The following is a 24,181-nucleotide window of genomic DNA, read 5'->3' as shown; positions in this document are numbered from 1 at the left end:
TGGCCAGGCAGTGTGGTCTAGACAGATAAAACCCCACAGGACTATCCAGTGTGGTTTGACCTGTCAACAACTTGAAAAGCACAGGTAATGTCATTATGAAGTGACATTTGTCATGAGTGCAATATTGGAGGTGCAGAATTTATTTGATGGGGCTTACAAGGGAGGCACTCAAACTTTGAGAACTTGGCTTCACTGAATTACAGCCATCCGAAAGACAGCAATCTGATTTCTTCTTGGGCAGAGGTTTGTTTATCCTAAATGCTGAGCCAACAGCCCTATTAGTTTTGAACTGACTTAAATATTTTTCCACATTTGGGCAGAGCCACTATTTGCCAACAGAAGGGTACAACAAAATATTGTTATGGTTCTCCAAGGACAGGGGACTGTGTATCCTTTCTTCCACCCTACAGCTATCACACTGCTCCATAAAAGTTTATTGACTTACACTGTAAAATGGTCATTTAGCATAGAAGTCATGATATAAATAAATTTTATATTTCATGATCTGTACATTGAGATGGGTGTTGTTTCTGCCTTGGAAGCCTCTGTCCTGAGTGATGTGGCCACTGCTCCAGAGGACACAGGGATCCTGCTGAAATTGCTCTAGGGCCATTTCCTAAGCCACAACAGACTGTCTCAAGTTAACCAACTGTGTGGCCACACTTCACATGTAAGCATTGTATTTATGCACGTATGTCCACTAGGTGCTTACAGAATAGAAATGAAGTCTAATATAATATATGTGGATATATCATATAATTATTTTATAAAAAACAACATGGGAAAAAATCATGAACACATCAAACCAATATTGTTGAACATTTGCAATACTCTCTCTTCCCTGTACTGTATTCCAATTTAATAAAACAGCATTGGGCTTCCACTGAAGTTTCAAAATTTTTCCATATTTGATAGGTCAACAATTACAATAGTATGTTGACCTTGCAATATACTGTTTTAATAACGTGTTAATACATAGCAATCCTTGGATGGAATTCCAGAATTGCTATTTTATAGCCATCCACTGGCATATTAAAACTAACCTCAGTGGCCAGAAAGCCAGTTGCTGATGTGTATCATTAGGTGAAGGATTGTTGCACGTGCGATTGGCACACATAGAATTAAGCTTGAAGTGAGCACCCAGAGACCTCTGAAACTTCTAAAGAACAGCTAGTTTGCAAGGATCCTGGGTGAGTGGTTTGAGAGTGCATTTGTTAAGGGTACTTGGCAATCTAAAGACTCAGTGGAAACTCAGTCCCTGGAGGAGCTCGCTGTCCCTAGTGGGCCTTCAGTGAACATTTCTACATCAACAATGGGGTCAAAGTCAGAAGTGGACAATCATCTGAAACTTGGGAATGGGAAAATGTAGAAAGTGAAAAGGAAAAGAGGAATGATGGGTAGAGGAAGGGAGAGAGGGAATAAATAAATAAAACCGAAGGAGAACATAAGCTAAAGAGAAGAGAACATTCTGAATGGAGAGAGAGACTTTGGAAGGAGCAGGGAGGAACCTGTTGGAGACTGCAGGGATACTCCTTTTTCCTGAGCTTCATTTAGGCCAACCTATGTGTCTGTGCACATAATTTCTATGTGTTGGATTTTATGGAAGTGTTAGTCACTGGGTGGGTACCCGGATAGCCCTGGTAGTGTCCTGATCCACATCCTCATCACTCTGATGGAAAGGAGTTTTGTTTCGGCTTGACTAGGGTCTGTCTACCAAGGGACCCTTTGATTTACTGGGCCATTTACATTTTTCCTACAGAAGGATTGAGTCCCCCAGACCTGAATACATAGTCTTTTCCAAGGGAAACCCTAGCATTCTCCTAAGAAATTCCAGGAGGAGGGCCACCTGGGTGGTTCAGTCGGTTACGTGTCAGACTTTGGCTCAGGTCATGATCTCACAGTTCGTGGGTTCGAGCCCTGCATTGGGCTCTGTGCTGTCAGCATGGAGCCTGCTTTGGATCCCCTGTCCCTCTTTCTCTGCTCCTCCCCTGCTCGTGTTCTCTCTCTCTCTCAAAAATAAATAAACATTAAAAAGAAAAAGAAATTCCAGGAGGAAAACCTAATTTCTTGGTCATTTTTGAGAGTTATCCCCTGGAATGCTGAGGCTGCTCGGGTTCAAAAAGGGGTTGTTTTTCTGAGAAGGGCTTTAAAACCAAGGGGATGACAATGTCATAGTGCATGGGGGAGTAACAAGTGTCCCTGGTCAAGGAAACCCCACAGTGAGCACCCATGTTGCACTGGATCCTGCCAGGCATGGGGACCTGTCCTGACAACTCTATGAGCCTGATGGTTAAACTTTTATTCCAGAAACACCAGATGATGGCGCCACGTCAAGCTTTACAAAGATCCTCACCAAACCTCAGACTCTCTGCCTCCTGAATCTGTCACTCTCCTGTTCCAAAGATAAAATGAAAAGGAGAGGAAACAGCTTCGAGATCACCACGGCAACCATCTGGAAACACCTGTCTCTGTTGGCAAAGGGTGGCTGACAAGGGGGAGAATTTGAAAAACTGCAAACATCTTGTTTTCATTGACTTACAGCTAGTTGTCCAAATATTTGTATCATTTGAGGTATATGCAAGAAAAAAAAAAGTCATTGAATTCAGAGTGCACTTCTATTGTCCAGTACAAACACCTTGTGGTACAATCTGAACTTTTCTGAAAATAATCTAAACAATATACATTGTGACTAGCAAAGGGGAAACATGTTCGCTTAGTGTCTGCATGTGTTGGGCATTAGGGATCTGATGAAACATGAGGGGCATGGGTGTTTTGCCCTCGTGGCACTTACTTTCTAGGTGGGAAGACAGACTATATGGTAGTGCAACAGGTCAAGGGAGTCATGATAGGTTATGGCAAGGAATGAGGAAATATGATGAGGAATATGATAAGGAAATAAAGATGGCTGCCGTGACTGGGAAGTCACTTCAGATGGCGTTCAAGGAAAGTCTGAGGAATAAATAACATTTCAGCAGAGGCATGAAGGATGTAGATAATCAGCCACGGGAAGGTCTGGGCTGGTTGAGGCAACACAAGCAATAGGACCTGCAGAGGCCCAAAGCAGGGAAGAGGGTGGGGGATGATAAGACAGAAAGGAGGCTGTGTGGCTGATGTATATGAGAGAATGACCACGTGGGAGGGAGGACAGCAGGGGCAGGATCACACAGGGCTGTGAGATGCGAAAACTCCAGAGGTGAGAAGCTATTGAAGGGTTTTAAGTGGGGAGGATGCCAGGGTTTATGTTTGGGAGATATTGCTCTGACTGGGGTGTGGAGAACATATTGGAAGGAGCCGAAAGGAGGGAGGGGGATGGTCAGGAGGCAGGGTCCTGGTGGGGGTCTGTGACGTGGTGCACAGTGGTGGCAGAGTCAGAGGGAAAGGCAGACAGATTAGAGACATAATTTGGAGTCAGAACCAATGGTATTTATGGCTGCACTGGACTGAGGATAAAAAGGGAAACTGAGGAAACAAGGATGACTTTGAAGTTTTTTTTTTCTTTTTTGCCTTTTCTTTTTCTTATCTATCATCTATCTACCATCTACCTATCAATCTATCATCTATCATCTATGTATGTATGTATGTATGTATCTACTCATCCATCTATCTAAATATGAGTTACTTAACATACAGTGTAGTCTGGGTTTTAGGAGTAGAATTTAGTGATTCATCACTTACATATAACACCCAGTGCTCATCCCAACAAGTGCCCTCCTAATGTTCACTGCCCATTTAGCCCACCCCCCAACCACCTCATTAGTGGATAGTGGTGCCATTGAGACGAAGAAACCTCTGGAAGGAGTTTATAAGAGGGAGGAAATTGAGAATTTAATTTTGTAAGATCTAAGCTTGAGGCATGCAGTGGGAGTTGTGCTGTGCTACACAAATCTCCTTCCAGAATCGAGGCCCTCATTCTCCCAGCTCCCTCAGTCTTGGCTGACTCACAGCAGAGTACGTCCCCAGGCCTTGCCCTTGGCAGAAGGGAGATAACTCTTTATGTTTTTTTAAATTTACTTTTTAGAGAGATAGAGCACAAGAGGGGCAGAGAGAGAGAGAGAGAGAGAGAGAGAGAGAGAGAGAGGATCTTAAGCAGGGTCCACACTCAGCATGAAGCCTGATGCGGGGCTCAATCTCAGGATCCTGAGATCATGACTTGAGCCGAAATCAAGAGTCAGATGCTTAACCGATTGAGCAATGCAGGCATCCCAGAAGGGAGCTAACTCTTAAGACTACACCTTCCCCAGGGCAGCTGGCAGCGAAATACACAGGCCCACCCCCTTGCATTAGTGTGGGACAACTTTGAAGGGCCATTCCAGCTTCAAAACTCCCTATGGCATCAGCTGAGCTCCTGTTGTGACTGTCAGGGTTCCCTATCTCTCTGTGCCCAACCAACCTTGATGCACTCGCACTTTGTTGTGTTCCCGAGGGCACCTCCCCGTGAACCTCCCTCCACAGATCTCCACCACAGAGACTGGTTCCCAAACATGCAAACTAAGGCAGTTGGTGCCAGGAGCGATCCTAAGGAAGCAGGCCCTAAAATAGGATTTTGGAGTTGCATCTCCTGCCAGCTAGATCAAGGGACCTCATGCCCCTGACATCAGTACGAGTGGCAAAATGTCTCAGTCATTTGAAAGACACAGGGAAACAGAAATGATAAAGTGAAGAAATTGAATGGCTATTGCTGAGTGTCCCTGATGCATTGGCAAAAAGCAGTAAGAGTGCTGAGGATGATTAATTTAATCCTTAGTCAATTACATGCTGCACACGGGATCCAAGTTGACAATGCTGCTGGGGACCCAGAGTGTTATCATGGTCCCATTCTAGAGTGAAGGGGGATGAGGTTCAGATAATGAATGGAGTCCTGGTCCAGGTTTGATTCATAGTGGGCCCAGTGGATCCTTAAGACCACCCAGTGATCATTTCCCCTGTCCCTGAATGGGCACTTGGGGTAGATGAACTTAGTCCTCGTCCTGTGGAATAAGGCACCATTATAGCGGGGAAGGCCACGTGGAAGCCTGTGATCCTGCCTCCCTCTCTCCAGGCAAGAAAGTGAGTCAATAGCAATATTGCAAAATAGCAATATTGCAATGGTGTATTTCAGCATCATGCTTAAAGACCGAAAGAATGCAGGGGGAGGTTATTCCACCATGTCCCCATAAAAGTCATCAGTCTGGCACCTGCGAAATTTAGATTTGGTCCTGTCACATGACAGTCTTAACCAAGAATTAGTCACCAATGAGTATGCTGTGCCAGATGTGGTATCCTTTCCAGAGCAGATTAACAAGCTTCAAGATACAAGGTATACAACTTTTAAGCTAGGAAATGCATCCTTTTCCAGTTCTATCAGAAAGGAAGGCCAGAGTAGGTCATGTTCGTGTGTGACAGACAACAGTAGCCATCATGTACTGTCTTCTCCAGGGCTACCTTAACACTCTGTTATAACATAGCCCCGGAGGGCCTGGACTATACAGGCCCTTCACAGAATCCACAGTGATCCACTGTATCCACGATGTCACGTTAATCAGAGCAGAGACATGTAAATTGGAGGCCTTCATAAAGACACTTGTGCTGTAGCAGGTGGGAGATTAGCACTGTGAATATTCAAGGACACACCGGATCAGTGAAGTTTTTAGGAGTCCAGAGGTCTGGAGCATGTTAGCATGTCCTCAGCAGAGGGAAGGGCCCTTGACTGCATTTGCTTCCCCTACCATCAGGAATGAATCGCAGCAAATGGCAAGCATCTTTGGCTTCTGGAGGCAATTCTGGGAGAATCACTCCCAGGCAGTAGGGCTGGGTCTAATGGAACAGGCCACTTGTGCCATGCTGGACTTAAGAACTGCTACGGACAGTAGTTTCTATGGGCCTCCCCTTCCCCTCCTTTTTAAACAGAGCGTATCTACATCGGCTCTCCTGTGCCCATCCCACTCTTTTCTCTTGGGTGTTGGAGGTTGGGAGGAGATAATGTCCCTTCTGAGTTTCATGGTCTTTACATTGAGAGAAATAGTGCTCAAGAAGCTGCCTACCTGTACCTGCACCTGACTTAGATGGTGAAATCCAGGGCCTTGAGCCTGAACATGACGTTGAAATGGGATGGAACACTGGGGGGAAGGTGAGCATATTCTGCATGTGGGAGTATATGGCTCTTCCCCCAAATGGCTGCACAAATTCTCATCTCAGTTGCTCTTCCAGAGTCTTGCCGTTGCCCCCAGCAAGACATAGAATCTTTGAACTTAGGTGAGCCTTTGTGACTTCCTCAACTATTAGAGGATGGTGGACGTGATGCTGTTAAATTTTGAGTAGTTACATGAGGTCAGGAGAGTCATGGTCTCTCTCGGAGTGTTTGCCACTGAAACCCTGCCATTGTGCCTCAGGGCTGCCAAGCAGCCCCTTGGAGAGGTCACTTGTAGGTGTTCTGGCTAACAGTCCTGGCTGAGGTTCTTAGAGCCAGCATTGGTTGTCAGATATGCAAGCATGGGAGCCTTCTGATAACCCCAGCCTCTCCTCCTTTGAACCACCCCAGCTAAAGCCACATGGAGGGAGCCAGAGGTAAGCTATCCCCACCAAGTCTCAGATTTGGCACACCTCTGAAAGGCCATCCCAGTATCAGAGCTTCCTGTGGGCTTGCCTGTGCACATGGAGAGGTCATGTATATATATGGAGGTCAAGGGAGAGGTCAGGGCCAAAGATGTTCATTTGGGAGATACCAGAATGTGCATGGTTGTCAAAGTCTCAGGTCTGGGTGACATAGCCTAGGGATAAAGTATATAGAGAGATGGGGGTTAGGGCTGAGCCCTGGGGCATTCCATCACATAGAGTTGGCAGGAAAGGAGATCTAGGAAGGAGTTGGAGGAGGAGAAAAGTCAGGACACAGTGGGTCCATAGACAGGGAGAAGAGGATGACCCAAAGGAGAGGGCTGCTGAGGACAGGTGTGAAAACGTCTGTGCAGTGGGATACCTGAAGGTCAGGTGACCTGAGAATAGTGTTAATGCAGCACAGGGGGCAGTGCCAGTGGTCTGGAGAGTTCATGGAAATTCCAACCCTAACCCTTCTAGCCCGTGTCCAGAGGTCAATCAACGAACCCACAAAGGAGGTCCTGACCTTTCCCTCCTTGGAGTTCCTGCAGCTCTAGCTCATTCTCTGTTGTTCTGAACTCCAGGCTTGTCGGCTCAATGGGGCTGTGGGCTTCTGAGCTGGTCTTTTGTTCTTTTGTGTTCTCATCAGTTCCAGGGAGTGCTTGGTTCCTACTAGAAACCCACTCAACACTTGCTGATTGAGCGCTTGTCAATTTCACCCAAGAAATTGAAATGGCTGAGGACCACCCCAGAGTCTAAGCGGCTTATGGAGAAATCACAAACCATCAGGGCTGTTAGAAGTTCTAGAGAGATCAGAACTCAGAGAAAGGAGGAGAAGATACTAACAGGTGCCTGAGGCAGATGGCTGATCATTAATGAGAATTAAGACAAGCAACAGCTTTTCTGGCAACTGGGGGGCTGTGGACAGTTTGTCATCTGTTAAACAAACAGTCTTTATTTCACGAGATTTCTGGGGGCTGCTCCAATGTTAAAAGGGAGTGCTGTCTGTCGAATGGAGTTCCAAGTTCTTGGCTGGGGAGCTCTTTCTCCTTGATGCCAGGAGGAGATGAGACCCTGTGTAAATTTTGAGTAGTTACATGAGGTCATGTAACTACTCCCATGAGAAGGAGAGGTGACATCCCTGCTCCCGGTCAGGCCAAGACAGGGTCCCAATAACTGCAGCAATCTCAGTTATGGTGGTGTAGTACCCTTGCTGTGTCCTCAGTCTGGGACGATGGTGGGGCCAGAACCCTTGCTCACACCTGCACGAAGAGGGGAGCTGTATGGACCATCAGCAGGGTTGGGGACGGGGGTGCTAAAGACAGACAAGCAGGGTTGCAGGGAGCAGGTGCCTATTCTGACACGACCAGGGCTGGAGCTCTGAGGGGTCCCCTGCAGCAGGGGTCACTGCACCCCCATGGTGCACGGGCGTCTCCGTGAGCGAGGTGGCTGCTGTTCTGCATCAGACACAGACTGACAGCACAGCTGCCAGACCCTCATGTCCCCACCCGCGGTTTTGCAACCACACAGGGGTGAGGCCTGGGACAGAATGATTTGTTAGTGCTCACGCAGGGAGACACAGCCACCCGCCAGAACTGCATTTACCAGAGACCTCTGACCCTGTCCACAGCTGTGGTCGGGACGCTGTTCCAGGCAAGCTATGTGACCACTCGCAGAAGGACAGGCCTCCCTCTGTCAGCCCCGGAGGACTGGTTTTTGTCTCGTACTCCACAGACAGCTTAAAATTGTTATGGAAAAACATTTTATTAACATGTTCAACTCACTTCCAATGAAATGATTAATTTTTCATTTACAGTGGTGTCCAATGTTTGTCTTCTGTTCTTTTTTTTTCTTTCAAAACCAGCACCAAAAAGTAAAACAAAAATACCATGGGTACAGTACGTAATGTAAGTTAACTAATGGAAAATATATACATTTGACTCTGAAATGGAGAAAAGAGAACAAAGCAATGAGATTATTGCTGCTGAGGATCTTTCCCTGTGTTCTGATAATGTCAAGCCATGGTCAAGTGAGAGGGCTTCATTTGCACCCACAAAAGTAGCACCATAAGGTCGTAAGACTCTGTCGTTAGTAACGCGTTTGTGCAATCAAAAAGGTACAGTACTTGAGTGACAGTACAGGGTATTGTAAATAAAGAAACGTCACTGTTGTGATCACAGGGTTTCAATGTCTTCTGTACAAAGTGGAACAAGAGTGCCATCATGGCTTCGCCGAGATCAATCATTGCTTGTGCCATGAACAGAAGGCGGGCTGGTGAATTTCAGAGCAACAAGTGCCAGCATGAGCTAAAGGAGGTCAGAGAGACATGGACTCTGGGGGAACCAGTGGGTGTTCCATAATAACCAAATCAATTATTTGCATTTTGAGAGGGTGGGGCGCTTGCCAGATGCATCCAGTTGATATAGTCAAGGTAGCCAGTAGGGGGGAATATTCAGAGGCATCGGAGAAAGTGCTAGCCTAGGGGCACGTACATGCCCAGCTTGGGCGGGCCCCGTGGGTTCCTTAGCTGGCCGCCCTGGCTCAGCTCCTCAGCCCCCGAGGCTGCTATCTTTCTGACACTACATGGTGAAGCACAGCCCATTTTGGAACCCTAGCTCCCCAAGAATTTGAGAGTTTTGCAGAAATGGGGTTTGGGGGAGTCTGTCAGTGGCCAAGCCTGAGCTGGGGAGGACAGCGTTTTGCATAGGCTGTGCTGCAACACTGACGGGGTTTACACTGCAGGGTGGATCACGCTATCCTGGGACTCTCTCAATCAGAGCACCCACGCAAGCTTCTCAAATACTTCTCGTTGATTCAAGAGGAACCGCACAAATCTCTTGTCATCCCTACCACGTCTCTATCTCTGGAATATTAGAAATCATAAATTGAAACAGCCTGTAAGACGGGGTTGAGAAGGCAGGAGATTTTCTTTTTGTTTTCTTTCTGATTTAAGCTAATGGACCCTAAAGTTGTGACATCATCAAAAACCAAAGCAGATACATAAACACAGCACCAATAAATCAGGAAGAACTTGGAGATGATCCCTGGGACATTGGCATAAGTGAGATTCCCCCATCTGCAATAAGGGAGAAGGTGGGTTTGTCATGGTAAGGTCCTTGAACATAAGCACCCATCAAACACCCACCAAGCTGGTGAGCAAAACAGGTCTCCTGGCATCTAGGGTCTTTCTCTCCCAGCTCCCAAAGCGGGCAGGGTCCTACCATCTTCTGTGTTCTTGTCATTTCCTCAGACTTCTAGACAGGGCACAGCTCTGTTTTGATAGGTTGCGGGAGGGAAAGACCTTCTTCGTGCTTTTCTGAGGGTCATCCTTATCTTACTAAGAGGATGAGTCAATACCGACAGCATGACAATAATGGGTCCCCCAAGGTCTGGGCTGTGGGAAGGCTCGGTGCTTGTGCAGTGATCCGGGCCCCCCAGGCCGAGGGGCTTCTGGAGGAAACCAGTCCCATGCCAGGGCGAAGGAGGCAGAGCTTCTAAAAAGAATCAACTTCAGATAGATGGCCAAGGTCAATGGGAAGCCACGTCTAAGGTGCAAAGCTTTATGAAGTACTGACAAGAGTGGAGGCCCCCAGAATGTGGAGGGGCCACACACCCCTGACAAAGCTGTCCTGAGCTCACCTTTATGCCAGGGAACAGTCCCATCACCCAAACGAACAGATGTCCCATTTCATAGCACCTCGAAGAAAGACTTTTCTGTTTCCCTATGTGGTAGACAGTAGAGTATACAAATTAGATGCCTGCCCAAACCCAAACACTTCCAGAATATTCTCCCCAACACAGGTTTTTACGCAAAACTATGCGGCCCTGGTGTCTTTGGCTGATACAGATTCAGACTGTCAGGGACAAGACTTCCAAGAGAAGGCCTAGGATAGAGAACACATTTTCAGAGATGAGCTGAGAGGCTAAGTGCTGACCCTGGCCCTCTCGGGGGGAGCCATTGGCAGAGGCTCACTGACATCTGTCCTTCCTTCCGGGGTGTCGCAGGCTTTCAGAATAAAGCCTGTTTGAACGTGGAATGTCTCACTGGGGGGATAGTCCCCCTGCCCCCGGCACATCAAGCACCGGGAATTCAAACGTCAAAAGAAAGCTGGACAGAAGCGCTCAGTGACGTCTCTTTCTTTTGACAATTGTCTGTCAGAGGTGTTCCCTTTGAGGTACACAGAACCTTAAAAATTACAATAATTTTGTGACTCATGCCTATTTTTTTCCTTACCGGAGAAAGCCATCCAGTGGCCATTAACAATATATTAAGTACAAAAGCACTAACAGCAAACGTCAAGTCCACGCTCAAGTTCTATGCGATTGGATTCTCGGGACAGCCTGGTGGGGGAGCGGCGCTGTGCTCTGGGGGAGGGGGGGTCCTGGCCGCAGGACTGGTGCGCTCTTGGGTGGGGAGGCTTTCAACTAGCCATGTCATCAGGATTCAGGCCTCGCGCTGGCGCGTCGAGGGACCCTTGGGCCACGTGTCATGAGCTTGGTGGCGGTGGCAGCGGCTGGCGCATCTTGTTCGCATAGAAGTCCCTGCACGTCTGGCAGCAGCGCTGGTACCACCGCATGTCCTGACAGAGGTTCTTTTCTCGGATGACCCGGCAGTACACTGTCCACTGGTCCCGCGTACATTTGTAGGTCAGAGCGGCTACAGGGACGGTGGAAACAGAAAGCCCAGGGGTTACGGATGGCCCAGGGACATCAGGATGCCTGCACAGGGGTGGCCTGTGGTCTGACACACTCCGGAGCTGCCCTCACCGACAAGCACACTGGAGCCTTGCACGAACGGAGGGAATACACCCCCTGCCGGGGCCACGGGACGCCGCTGTTTTCGACAGGGGACACGCTCCTGTGTCTAACCCGACCCCTTGGCAGAGCATGGGTCTGCCTGCGGCTTCCTCAGGGCCAGGGCACTGTGCACCCTGCTTCTCACCTAAGTGGCACTTGCTGTTATTTTTTTGGAGAAGGACACCATCGTTGCTGGCATTCATAAAACAGAACGGCACGGGGCGGTGGACATCAAAGGGCCACCAAAGCATAAGCTCATAGCCTAAGCAAGTGGCCCAAATCTCCTTCAGGGTCATCCTGCAGAGAGAATGTCCTGCCTGAGGGAGGTCTCTGGAGCATACCAAGGGGGTGTGTGCATGCAAAAGCCCGGGGTGCCCCTCTGCAAGTTCAAAGACCCTCCAGTGAAGCAACTTAGAAACCCTCTTCGTTCTGGCTGTGTTCCAGCGTTAGGGAAAGGGGCTCTGGGTAGGAAAATATTCCTCAGGGATTTCTATTTGGAAAAGCGGACACCGTCAAAAGGAATCACCAGATTAGTGTTAAATGCTCCTCTTCTCCCTCCTGTGCCACTGAATTAAATACTCCACCCTATCAACACCTCTGTTTTCTTCTCAAGCATTAGCTTGGGGAGCATCCCATGCGAATGTCACCGAGGCTTCATGAATGTCGCCCAGCTCCTTCACTTCTGGAAGAATGCACCTCCCTTTGCCCTCCTCGTGCACAGGAGCCCAAAAACATTAACTGAAGACCACCCTCCCGTGTTCCTCATTGTTGGCAGAGGGACTAAGCGGGACGCTTGAGCCGTTGTTGTGTTTGAGGTTGCCGCTAGCAGACGTCTTTTTCATGACAAGGAACGAAATTCCACCTCTGAAACCTCTAACCTTCTACAGAGCTGACAAAAGACCTCTTCAGGGCTCAGCTAGGGCCCAAAGGGGGCTTTCTGGCTTACAGAACTCCCACCTCCCCACCCCAGAAACCAGGGGCCACTCACCGAGGCGAGGGGAGGTGATGGTGTTCACGTTGATCTTGTCATTGCAGACCTCCTGGTGGCACTGTCTGTAGGCTGCTGGCTTCGAGAGGGCGGGGCACTCGTTGCCATGGCGGCCGGTGACCTTGTGCATGCACTGTACTACGCGGGACTGGAGGCCCTTCCCACAGGTTGAGGAGCACTGCCAGACACAGGGACAGCCTGAGCTGGGGGCCTAACCTACACCCAGGAGTCCTTGACAATGGCTTTGCAATGCATGCCCCTCGGTGTCATTCCCAGGGGCTTGAAATAATGCGGGACAAGGGGCTTCACTGCATCCCAGGTGTCTGACAGAAACCTGCTTCAAGATGTTACGGACTGAATGTCTTTTGTCTCCCCAAATCCCTAACTCCCAATGGGATCGTATTTGAAGGTGGGGCTTTTGGGAGGTAGTTAGGTTTAGATGAGGGTATGAGGGCAGAGCCTCCACGATGAGAACTGTGTCTTTATAAAGAGGAAGAGAGACCAGAGTCTTTCCACCATGTGAGGACACGGCCAGGACACGGGCCCTCACCAAGAAACAAATCTGCTAGCACCTTGACCTTAGACTTCTCAGCCTCCAGAATCATAAGAACTAAATGTCTGTGGTTTAAGACCCCTAGTCTATGGAGTTTCACCCCAGCAGCCCGAGCTAAGATGGGAGACAGTTGCTAAAACATTAATGTATGAGGCCTGCATTTCACTTCCCACCCTCTCTACCCCCATTCCCAGCAGAGAGCTGGGCTTTTGAAATCCTTGAGACAGTGGACAGGGTGGCCTGATGGCACCCAGGAGGCACTGGGCCTGATGACCAAGTGGGTCTTCCCCAGTGCTTTGTGCTGTGGGAGGCTCTGGGGTCTTTGCCTGGTCTTGGTTGTGGAGGGGAGCTCAGGCATGAGCAGGGTCAAATTTCCCGCAAGCCTGGAGGGTCGGGGCTCAGAATCAAGGTGGAGAAAATGAAGTGCAACCTTTTTTTTTGCATCACAGAGTCATGGAATCTCATACTGTTTGTGGCTGACAGCTTTAACTCAGACACCAAATCCCGGGCTGCTGGTAGACCTGGGTTTGCTAAAACCTACCTGGCATAGCTCAGCAGACATCCCAGGTTCCCAGTGAGCGGACTCAGTAGGACTTTCCCAAGTCCTGTCTCTCTTTGCATCCCTTTAAAGTGCTCCACAGGGAGACTGTCAGCGACTCAGCTTCGCCACCCTGATCCTGCTGTCCGAATTCCTGGGCACTTGCACGCTCTCCCAGGAGCCCTTGGAACTGTCTCTCCAATAAGCTGGTCGCTTCCAGCCAGAGAGCCAGGTTCCTATGCACTTTCTCCCCATCTGGTGTCCCCTAGCGCCCACGCAACCCGTGATTTATGGGGTTCTGAGAGCACTCTGCAAAACTTTAATAAAGCAAAGGCCTCAGGTGCAATAGCCCAGCTGGAGTTAATACCGGCACCTCGGGGTGGAGAAAGGAGAGCAGGGCCTGCCCTCTGAATGCCACATGCGGTGACGACGCCAGGTGCCATCCGGAGAGTGTGCCTCTCTGTCTCCTCCCCTTTGGGCTGGACCTTGGCCTGTGCTGGAGGGAGGACCTTCCCTCCAGGGGTCTGCGAGGAGTCACCAGGCACAGGCTTGATGGGAGACTGCTGGTACCACTTGTGACCACGTGGGCACTGTCTGCTCCGCAAAGAGCTTTTGTGTGCCAGGTGAATTCCTCTGCAGAATCATGTGGGGTTTTTGTTTTCGTTTTCACTTTAGAAGGATAAAGAGGCTCAGAGGGAATGGTGCTCTGAAGGGGTCTTTGCAAATCACAAAGAAGGTGGGAAAACCACAAGTGACACCCCCTGTGGGCTCTGGCATGTTCAAACCAGAACAGGCACGCTCCCCAACAGGCAAGGCGGGCCCCAGGACCCCCGCTTTGTGTCTTGCTTCACATCCTATCTTCTGGATACACTAGGCATGGGCTGCTTGTGGGCTTGAGAATTCACTGTGCATTAATGGATGCAGACTTCTGGGCCCCACCCTAGACCTTGGGGGTTGGCACTGGAGCACAAGGGAAGTTTGAGGGCTGCTGAGGTGGAGGAACAAGGTCATATGAGGAGGTCCCACCAACAGGAGACCTTGAACTTAGGACGGCTGCCATAGCAACAGGACTTATACCTGGGGGGCCTCTTGGGGGGGGGGGGCGGGGAGCTGACAGCAGGTTGGGATCTGTTCGTGGGATTACCTGGTGAGCTTCTAAAAACCTCGGTGTCCCAGGACAATCAATCAATATAGGTAGAAGGGGCACCCAGAGCTGAGAACCTCTGATTTATCCTGAACTTCTGCCCAGTGGCCTGTGTAGTGGAATGAGCTCTCTCTTCTTACACTGAAGTAGTTGAATATTCATATACAAATACCGTAAAACCTTAGATTGTAACTTGTTCTTCTAGTGCTCTGCAAGATGAGCAAACATTTCTAATAAGTTAAAAAAATTTTTTTAATGTTTATTTATTTTTGAGACAGAGAAAGACAGGGTGTGAGCAGCGGAGGGGCAGACAGAGAGGGAGACACAGAATCCGAAGCAGGCTCCAGGCTCTGAGCTGTCAGCACAGAGCCTGACGTGGGGCTGGAACTCACGAACCACGAGATCATGACCTGAGCCGAAGTCAGACGGACACTCAACTGACTGAGCCACCCAGGCGCCCCTATTATATACCTTTAAATATGAATGTGTAACTACCTGAATAAATTATATAGTTTATGGAGACATTTGACTAGCCCACCTATACCAGTAAAGATTTTTTATATGTAAGGTGGTTGTAAAGTCAAAAAAATAAAATAAAATCTACTTCCTGGGAAAATGGGATTACCATGTACTTGGGACCAGATTCCTGTGACTATTTGGAATCAACTGCCTTTGTGAGAAAAGAGGTATCTGCAGGCTGATCTACAAGTGACATCAACATCCTTTTTCTCATCGGATCTTGACCTGCACCATGGGCCCTGGAGCCACCTGCTATAGGAGACACACCTGGAAGGAAGAATTAGGAATTAGGTGTCTTAATATTCCTTGGAGAGGGGGACCACCCAGGGTGGGACTGGTGGTGGTTGGGGCCCCAGGAAACAGCACAGCCTAATGCAGAAGGTGCCTAAAGCTATGCCTATCTTGCTCCTATGGCACCCCCTGACCGCGAGGTACCCAAAGCCCTACTGGCTAGGCGGTCGGCCAGGGGTGAGTTACTTCCTGGCCAGGAAACTCAGGAAGTGTTTCGATGTCTTTTGCAGGTGTCATTATTATGTACGTAAAAATCAGGGCAAGAACTCAATCCTGTGGGTCTATTCACACCAAGCGCAAAACTGACAAAGGTCTCTGCCTGAAAATGATCAATGACCATTGTAAAACTCAGGTATTCAGGGTGACCTTGATGGATGATTTCCTCCTCTGAAAGTTCTGAGTCATGTTTCACATGCTCTGGGGCCAGGAGGTTGGGTGGGGGCAGGGAGAGCATTCATGATGTCCCCCTGCATATGCAGATGGTGTGTTTGCTTATCCTGTGGGTTCGCTTGTAAGGTTCCATAATAAGGTGGAACATTCCACAACAATCTAGAGGCTGCTGGTCACTGAGCTCAGTGGGGGTGTCTGGTCCAAGGTCACACAGTGAGTGAGTGGCAGAGGAGGGACAGGACCCCAGCTGCCCCATTCCATGGACCAAATTCCATCTTCCTGTACGAATTACAGCTTGCACTGGTGGGAGCCTCTCTGGGAGTCAGGAAATGAAAAGCTAGGTCACTGCCCAGGTCCACCTCTTATTCATTATCTTTCCTAGTATGGGTCACTGGCCTTTAATTTCCCAGTCTGGAGAAAAGAACTGTTCCATGAGATCATGGAATTCTCTCCAAAGATCCCGCATAGAGACTCAAGTGTCTGTTCTCATGGCTCTCCAGCACCTCTGTGAAGCTGGGCAGGGCCAGGTGACAGGCTGGGGGCCGACCCTCCGCTGCTGTGGGGGCATGTAGGGACCCTGCAGGCCCTGCCCCTCATAGGGATTTGCCTCTCAGATTAGGCTTGGCTAAATTTTAGCTGGAGTCCTAGGAACTCTGCTGTTCCCACAGCGGTGGGCTGTGAAAGTCCTGTACTCATTAAAAAGAACTTTTGAGAACCTTAGAGCATTTGCTTATCCACCTGAATTGTGTGTGAGCCAGCCCCACAGAGGCTGCTTCAATGCCTCAGGTGAGAAGACAAGCATGTAACCAAGTGGCAGGTAAAGAAACTTCCATTTCAGTCCAGGTGGTGCTAAGCCTACCCACCCCTGCCGAACACCCATGGGTAACCACACTCTCCCCGACTGGGGTTTTACTGGGGACAGAGCCATAGGGGCAGCACAGGCCTGTCAGCACACTCCATCCCTGCTTACTCGCTGTGTGACCTCAGGCAAGTTACTTAACCTATCTGAGCCCCAGTTTCTTCATTTGTGGCTTGAGGATAATAAAACTCTCCTTGCAGAATGATTTCAGTGATTAGAATCACTTGGACAGGTGACCAGCAGGGAGTCTGGGAGAGAGCGAGCCCTCAACAAGTGCTGCTATTATTATTAACAGTTAGCGCTTGGACAAGAACAGAGAGAGCCGACCAGGGAGTCCCTCAAGCCCAGGAAAACACACTGAGTCACTTGGCCAACTTGCTTAGCTCTCCATGGGGCGGCCATGCCCTGCCTGGCACCAGGCCGCCACAGACAGGTGTTGTGGGGCCACCCTTGCCCGGCTCCTGGCCCTGATCTGGCAGCTCAGCCAGATGACCTCTGAGAGCACAATTAGAAGCTGATTTGACCCTGAAGACAAACGTGATTGCAGACAGGTCTGAAGGGTTGCTTTGAACAGCATCCCCTTGTATGTAATTGAGCTTGCTGCATTCAGGATAACACAGGCGCAGACAATGGACTCCATCTCTGTCTGCCTCCCCTCGGTCTCAGTTTTAATTAAACAGTGAGGAGACCACAGTGTCTCCAGATTGCACTGGATTAGCCCCAAGCATTGCTGTGAAGCCATTTTCAGGCTCTTAAAATCCAAGCAAACAGATCTGTAAAAAAACAGATCTGGTCTTGTTAGAAGCACTCTTTCACTGTTGGGTATTTTTTTTTTCAGGTCGCTCATTACGTTAACATTTAACGTGGCTCCCTGAGACTCGGGAAACAAAGATAGAAATGGAGCAGGGATGAATCCAGCAGAAAAGCTCCCTGCCAGACGACCTGAAGCAGCGGCAGCCCCCTCCCCAGCAAGTGGCCGCAGCCGCACGTCAGAGACTAGGCTTGGTGACCCGCCACCGATCTCAGGGCCCTCCCCTGGCTAGGATGGGGAGTCAAAGACACTTGCAGCGGGAGTTTCACTGGAAATGCAATAACAAAATCAAAAGTTCTGGTGCACAGAGAGCAAAAGGTTCATGGCAACAAAGAGAAATCTTCGACTTGAATTTACTCATGGGCTTGTGGTGTTAGTTCTGGTGCGGCTATGAAAAAGAGGATTCCCTAAGAGTGGGAAGGCTTGTGGTCCCTCAGACCCAAGGACATGGTGGAAGGCTTCCCGCCTCTGCTTCCTTGATGACAATGATGGTGACAATAGCAGTAATAGCAGCCAGGTCCACCTTCTGCATGCCCACTGAGGGCTGGGCCCTGGACTTAACGTCATTCTCGTTAGTCCTTGTTAATCATTCTACTACCAGCGGCTGTGGCCAGGGCAGTGCTCAGAACATAGTAGGCGCACAATAAACACACACCAAATGCGTGAACGGCACCACAAGGGGCACAGGACTGCCTTTCAGAAAGGCCGAATGTGAGGCTTAGGGCGTCCATGTGACTGTTCCCCAGTGACAGCTCCAGGCCCCCCACCCGGCCTCCTCCAGGGCCACACTGCTCCCCAGAGGGGAGGATCCAGGTCTCTGTCACCCCACAGAGGCCCGACCCTGATGACATGCTCCACTTTGGCGAGGACTTCCTTCTCTTCACTTCTCGCAGCTATAAAATCACCACTATAAATAACACGGAATCCCAAAGGGGTGTTTTGAGAATTAGCTAAAGGAGGTTGTAAAAACCTCAGGAAGGGGAAAACGCTGCAGGAATGTTTGGTGCTTGCATGAGCCCGGGGTTCCGACAGAGTCGGGGGGCGGGTGGGCTGGCTTCCTCCCCGGGGGTCTGGGGTGAGCAGGAGGTCTGGCAAGGGGGAGCCCTCACCGCGCGGTGTAACCGCCCCCACGTTCTCCCGTTCTCCCGGAGCTTGGTCTCTGAGGGGCCAGCCTGCCCCCAGGGCGGGTGTGGATGGCAGAGAATGAGGCAGGGGGTGGGGGAAGAGAATACCCTCCAGGTAAAACTCCATTTTGTGTCTGAGAGGCACTTGGCTGGTGAAATGTCAAAAGCTCTTCAAAAGCATTTTTGACAGATTTTCCCCCGACTTGGCATTGAGCAATGCAAACATCGGAAGCTGTTGAAACCTGAAATAGCAGGTTTTAAACAGTAATGAAAATCCCCACTGTCTTTGCTCCAGCCTTGAAACTGGAAATGCTTTCTTAGACACACACACACACACACACACACACACACACACACCCTTCAACTCATACTCCCTCGCAAACTGTTTTTCCCTTCTAGCCTCAGCCTTAGCTTTGGGTTTCCCCCAAGCCTCTGAATTTGCAACCTGGCGACCTACAGATTCTGGCTGGGCCACGCCAGCCCGGGAGCCAGAAGGCCAAGTTGACTCCCAAGGATCTGCAAGAGCTCTGGACTGTGCTCTGTGAGCCCGGAGCACAGGGGACTCTGCCTGGCCACTCTGTGTGTCCTTGGGCAGAGGCTGTTGTCACTCCGGTAGCTTACCTCTCCCAGCCCGTCAGTGACTGTGCACAAGACGCTCCACCCTGCTGGAGGAGGATGGCCCAGGAGCCCAGCAAATGCCACAGCAACCCCTCTCCTGCCTCCTAGCCACGCTGTTGCCATGCGCATACACCGGGTCAGGGCACACACTGTTTTATGGGACCTGAACCACATTCAAAGAGCTGCTTTAAGATAACACATATTTGATAGGTCCATGGAAGAAATGGGATTCCACCAGAGATCTGTGGCTGCAGCAGAAGACAATGGCAAAAATAATGAGATGATGATGATGATGATAGAAACAAGCACCTCCCGGGTGATCTCCCTGTGCCAGGCCTTGGGCTAAGTGCTTTTACAGATGCCCTATAGGGGGGTACCCCTAGACCCAGCTGACAGAGGGTGATGCTGGCTCAAGTTTAGAGGAGGCCACAGCCCAGAGGGGGGTGTGGACCTGTGTCATCCTGTCCGTCTGCCCTGCTTTAGGGTCACTGACGTAGCATGTGTCGAAACAAAAGTGTTCCTTAGGGGCAGCAGCTCCTCTGATTCAATGACTAGGTCCAGGTTAAAACCCAGGCTGCAATGCAGGGGGAGCCACCCCCTCTCTCGGATCCCCTGTTCCACACCAAGGCAGCTGGTTTGACAAAGGACACCACTAGGTGAATGGAGGGGTCAGAGGCATCAGCTATTATTCAGCTCACTTCATGCGGGCACCTCTCCTGGCAATTTCCGGTGACTCTGCTGCTCTAGGGAAGCCCATTTCTCTCACATGAGCAGGTATGGGTCCTGGACTTTTCTCTGCAAGTCCACGACCCAGTGGCAGGCTCTGTTCACCCACGCAAAGTGCTCCACACCGAGGGGGTATTCTGCCCTCTCTCCCTTCTGCCCCTGCCTGAAACGCGTTGAGATCTGATGACCTTCCTTTCATTGGCTGCTTATGCTCCTCAGAGTAATGTCAAATAGAGAGAGAATTGGCTTATCTCTCTCTTCGCCCACAGTGCTGGCTGCCCGCTGGCTGCCCCAGAGAAGGGCCCCGATATCCCCAATGTCTCACATACTTCCTCTTTGATGTGCAAGTTTCTTTTAATAAGGACTCAACTTTTTATTTCACAAATAAGGGTAGACAACATGTAGGACCGCAGATAGAGGCAAGGGATTGACATTATGTCAATGACTGATACAAAGCCCTTGGAGAGCAGGTTTAGATGGGGGGTGGTGTGGAGAGAGAGCAGGGAGATACTTGACTTGTCTTTTTGGGAGGGGGGTGGATCAGTCGGTTGAGTGTCCGACTTCAGCTCAGGTCATGATCTCGCGGTTCATGAGTTTGAGCCCTGCATCGGACTCTGTGCTGTCAGTGCAGAGCCCGCTTCAGATCCTCTGTCCCCCTCTCTCTGGCCCTCCCCTGCTTGCACTCTCTCAAAAATAAATATTAAAAACAAAACAAAACAAAACAAGGGCAGGTAGACACTTGACTTTATACCAAGCATATGCCTATGATGATTAGAGCTGCAGGCATAGGTCATCTCCTACCCGTTTCAGGTTAGGAATCTAAGCCTCTGAGGTTATTATGCACCTGGAAGAAAGGTGAATTAAGAGCCAGAAGGCAGGGACCAGACTCTTAGCCCTGCTATTTTCTAGCTGTGTGACTTTGGGGAAAAAAGCCACATCACCACTCTGAGTCAGTTTTCTCATCTGTAAAATGAGGACGGGGTCAAATGAGATAATATGAGTGAATGTGCTTTGTAAATTTTAAAGCACTGGTGTATGTCGGGGCCACTGTCACTGGTCCCAACAGGAGCAGTGTCACCCCCTGCCAGCATCCCCATCCACAGTTTTCCCAGGAAGAGGCTGCCTGGGTCCCATAGCACTGTGCTCATACTGGCCCAGTGGGACTCAGGGTGGCCTTCTGCAGTTGGCTTCCTGTCGGTCTGTACTTTGGATGGGTCACTATCCACTCTCATACCCCCAGGGCCCAGAGCGGGTTTTCTGGCACAGAACGGGAGCTCAGGAAATGCTGGCTGAATCCCAGAGTCTTGGCTGCCGGCCCCCAGCTTGGCAGGCAGGCCAGCCTTGCAGAGCGGGGAGTGGGGTCAGACCCTACCAAAACAGGTGCAAGCTTTGGAAGTGGGGTGTGGGCTGAAAAACTTCCCGTAACAAGCCCCTCTCATGATGCAAGGTCTGTTCATTGCTAAGGCCGTGGAGCTGAAACCCCCATCTCCCTGCCTAAAGCACAGTAAGGCCTCCACCACTGAGTGAGAGGCTCTCCCGGACTTCCTGGGGGTCTGCAGCTCACACCCTCTTCATGCTTATTTCTTCCTTTGACCTCCTATGGCCCCTGGGAGGTGCTGTGATTTCCACATCAGTCTGGGGCTCGGGTGTGAGGGGCACACCTGGGGCCTGACTGAGGCCTTGGAGTTAGACCAGCCCCCTTCCATGGGACCTTCGAGGGCACCAGGAAGTCAACGGTCACTTTGATCTCTTCAGTGAAAGGGAACAGCCATACTCTTAACACAGACAGCCAACGGTTTTCTTTAAAAACACCATCCATTATGATCCCTCCAGAATAATTTGTTTCTAATTAGAAACATCCCGTCATTTCAGCGGTGATTAATGCCTCTGGTCTTGAAACTGAAACATCTCAACTTTTGATCAAAAGTCATGCTATTCTAGAAAGAAATGCGATTTCCTCCTCTCCCATTTTAAGTGACGTCTCCCTCCCCCCGGGTTGAATACCCAGCAGTTAGCGGGTGAAAACAATGATTTGCACAGATCTGGAAATAGCTAATATCCCAGGAGGGTAGCCAGCTGCAGGCCATTTTTCAAACATGGCAGAGCAGTAATAATGCCCTCAGCAGGGATGGGAATGTGAAGCCTGTCCCTCATATGGGACCCCGGTTACGGTTCAGTCATTTGCTGAGGCTGGGGGAAGGGGAGAGGCCCTGCCTCCCTCAGGTTCTGGGTGTTGTTCTCAGGCACCCTCACCCAGCTACAGGAAGGGATGGGTGCCAGCCCCTTCTCGGGGGTGACTGGTCCTTCTTATTTCAGTGAGTGCAGGATGGCACCTGTGGAATGTCCGTGGACTGGCCAGTCCCTCACCTCCCTGGAGACGGCTTATCTTTCTCAACGGCACCCGTGGGGCCAAGTAACAGGAGACTGCTTGGATGCAAAATGTCAAAGCTTCCAGACACACTGATGCCCTGACGGCCCTTGAAATTCTATTGACTTTCCTTTGGGGCAACTTGTGTGAAGCCTTCAAAGTCTGGAATGTGGGGAGGTTTGGAGGCTGGTTACAACGGAGAGGGTTTAAAAGTGCACTGACCCTTGGGGCGACTGGGTGGCTCAGTCAGTTAAGTGTCCAACTCTTGATTTCTGGATGGCAGCCGAGATCATTCCGTTCCATTATTCTTTCTTGTTTTTACTTTCCTTGATCAGGGATAACTGATCAAGCTGGCTGTGGTAAAAAGTGGGCACGGTGGCCTTCTAATGCCTTCCTTTCCAGAAAGCTGGGAGGTGTTATTCGCCATGGTCTGGCTACTAGAGAAGCAGGCCAACTAAAGGCTCTACCTGGTGGGCTGTGTGTGGGAGTTGGCTGGATCACATACCAGCGTCCTCAGCCAAGGAAGTGCCCCTGAACACCGGAGGAGGGAAAGCCTGAGCTACCAGATCTGGGGCAGTGTCGTGCTAAGCTTCTCAGGCACTAGTCACATTCATTTTCTGGTGTTCTGCAGCTCCTAGCGCCAGGAAGCTCATGGTACTTCAGGAAACAAAAGTGTCCCTCTGGTTCTCAAAACCAGATGGCTATAACGGCTGGAGAAAGCTAAGCCCTGGAGAGCCAACAAACATGTGTAGGGCATGCTGTGGCTCAAAGGCACCGTCACGGGGACTCCGCAGCCCTTCTCGTTCTGTGTCCACTGGTTGGATTGAGCTCTGAACTGGGGTTCAGGAGCTTGGACTCTGCCAGAGGGGTGTGGGCACGCCACTCAGTCTTGGAGCATCTATTGCTTCTTCAGTGAACCAGGGCTAATGACCCTGGCTGCAGGGCACAGGTACAGAGGTAAACCTCAAAGGGGAAACGATGCCAGGTGCCCTGAGACCCTGATGGGTGCACACAGCCCAGGCCCTAACTGACCACTCCTCCCCTCTGCTTCCTGCGCAGGGATATCTGTGACCATGGAAGCCACACATCAGTAGCACAGGATGCACTTAGGGTGGTGACCACTAGGACCCTTCCAATTCCCCGAGTATAATGACCGCTTTATTCCAATCCACACCTGGACTTTTGGAGTCCAGATGATGTTATTTTACTATGTTGGGTAGTTGTCCCTCCACATCTTCTGACAGTTCTGACATAGGACACCCACAAATGTTTTCTTATTGGTTAGAACCCAAGCTGTTGATAGCCTGTTTACGTCAAGCTGGGTCTGACATGCTTGGCTACGAGACGGTTTTGGGTATGGTTGTATAAAAGGCTGGGTACTCCTACTGATAAGACAAAGTTAGGTGAGATCAGAGCGGGTTAGTGCTGGTGCCTGTGCCTCACAATGGTGTGAGCCCTGGGTGATAGGTTTGGGGCAGGAAAACGGGCTGAGATGTCCAAGTGCCGAGTCACATATACTAGCACCTTGAAAGCCCGGAGCGTCTCTGCGAAATGGCCAGGGCCAGTGTTAATGATTCTCCATTTCAGAGATAAAGAGACTGAGAGCCAGACAGATTAAGACACATTAAGTGGTGAGTCAGAGCTGTAACTCAGCCCCTTGACGTCTTTCTCACAGGATTCTAGGTTCTAATGGCACTTTTTTTTTTTTTTGCAAGAGCCTTCAAGTGAAGTTCAAGTGAGACTTCTTCCAATAAGACTCAGCCTGGCAACTCCATACTAAGCGCTTTACATTCATGGAGAAACCGGACCTACTGGCCTCGGTTCTATTGCTCTGGTCAGATTTTCCGATCAGGGCGTAAATAAACAGGAGGTGTTTTTGGTCATC

The 24,181-nt window shown here is 50.0% G+C and overlaps 1 protein-coding gene across 4 annotated transcripts in view; it reads right to left on the bottom strand.

The window, feature by feature from the left end:
- Positions 1 to 8,315: 8,315 nt before the first annotated feature.
- Positions 8,316 to 24,181, bottom strand: part of ADAMTS17 (ADAM metallopeptidase with thrombospondin type 1 motif 17) — a 345,249-nt gene continuing 329,383 nt past the window's right edge. For all 4 annotated transcript variants that reach the window (XM_086711412.1, XM_086711414.1, XM_086711413.1 and 1 more), the window contains 2 exons: positions 12,356 to 12,533; positions 8,316 to 11,227 (listed from right to left, as the gene is read on the bottom strand). In XM_086711412.1, the coding sequence (XP_086567538.1) occupies positions 11,058 to 11,227; positions 12,356 to 12,533 (348 nt within the window). In that variant the 3' untranslated portion in view covers positions 8,316 to 11,057. The remainder of the gene's footprint in view (positions 11,228 to 12,355; positions 12,534 to 24,181) is intronic.

Source organism: Puma concolor, chromosome B3, assembly GCF_028749965.1.
Source record: "Puma concolor isolate L17-30 chromosome B3, mPumCon1.1.hap2, whole genome shotgun sequence".
NCBI classification, from domain to species: Eukaryota; Metazoa; Chordata; class Mammalia; order Carnivora; family Felidae; genus Puma; species Puma concolor.
This window is presented reverse-complemented; position numbering and strand designations above follow the sequence as displayed.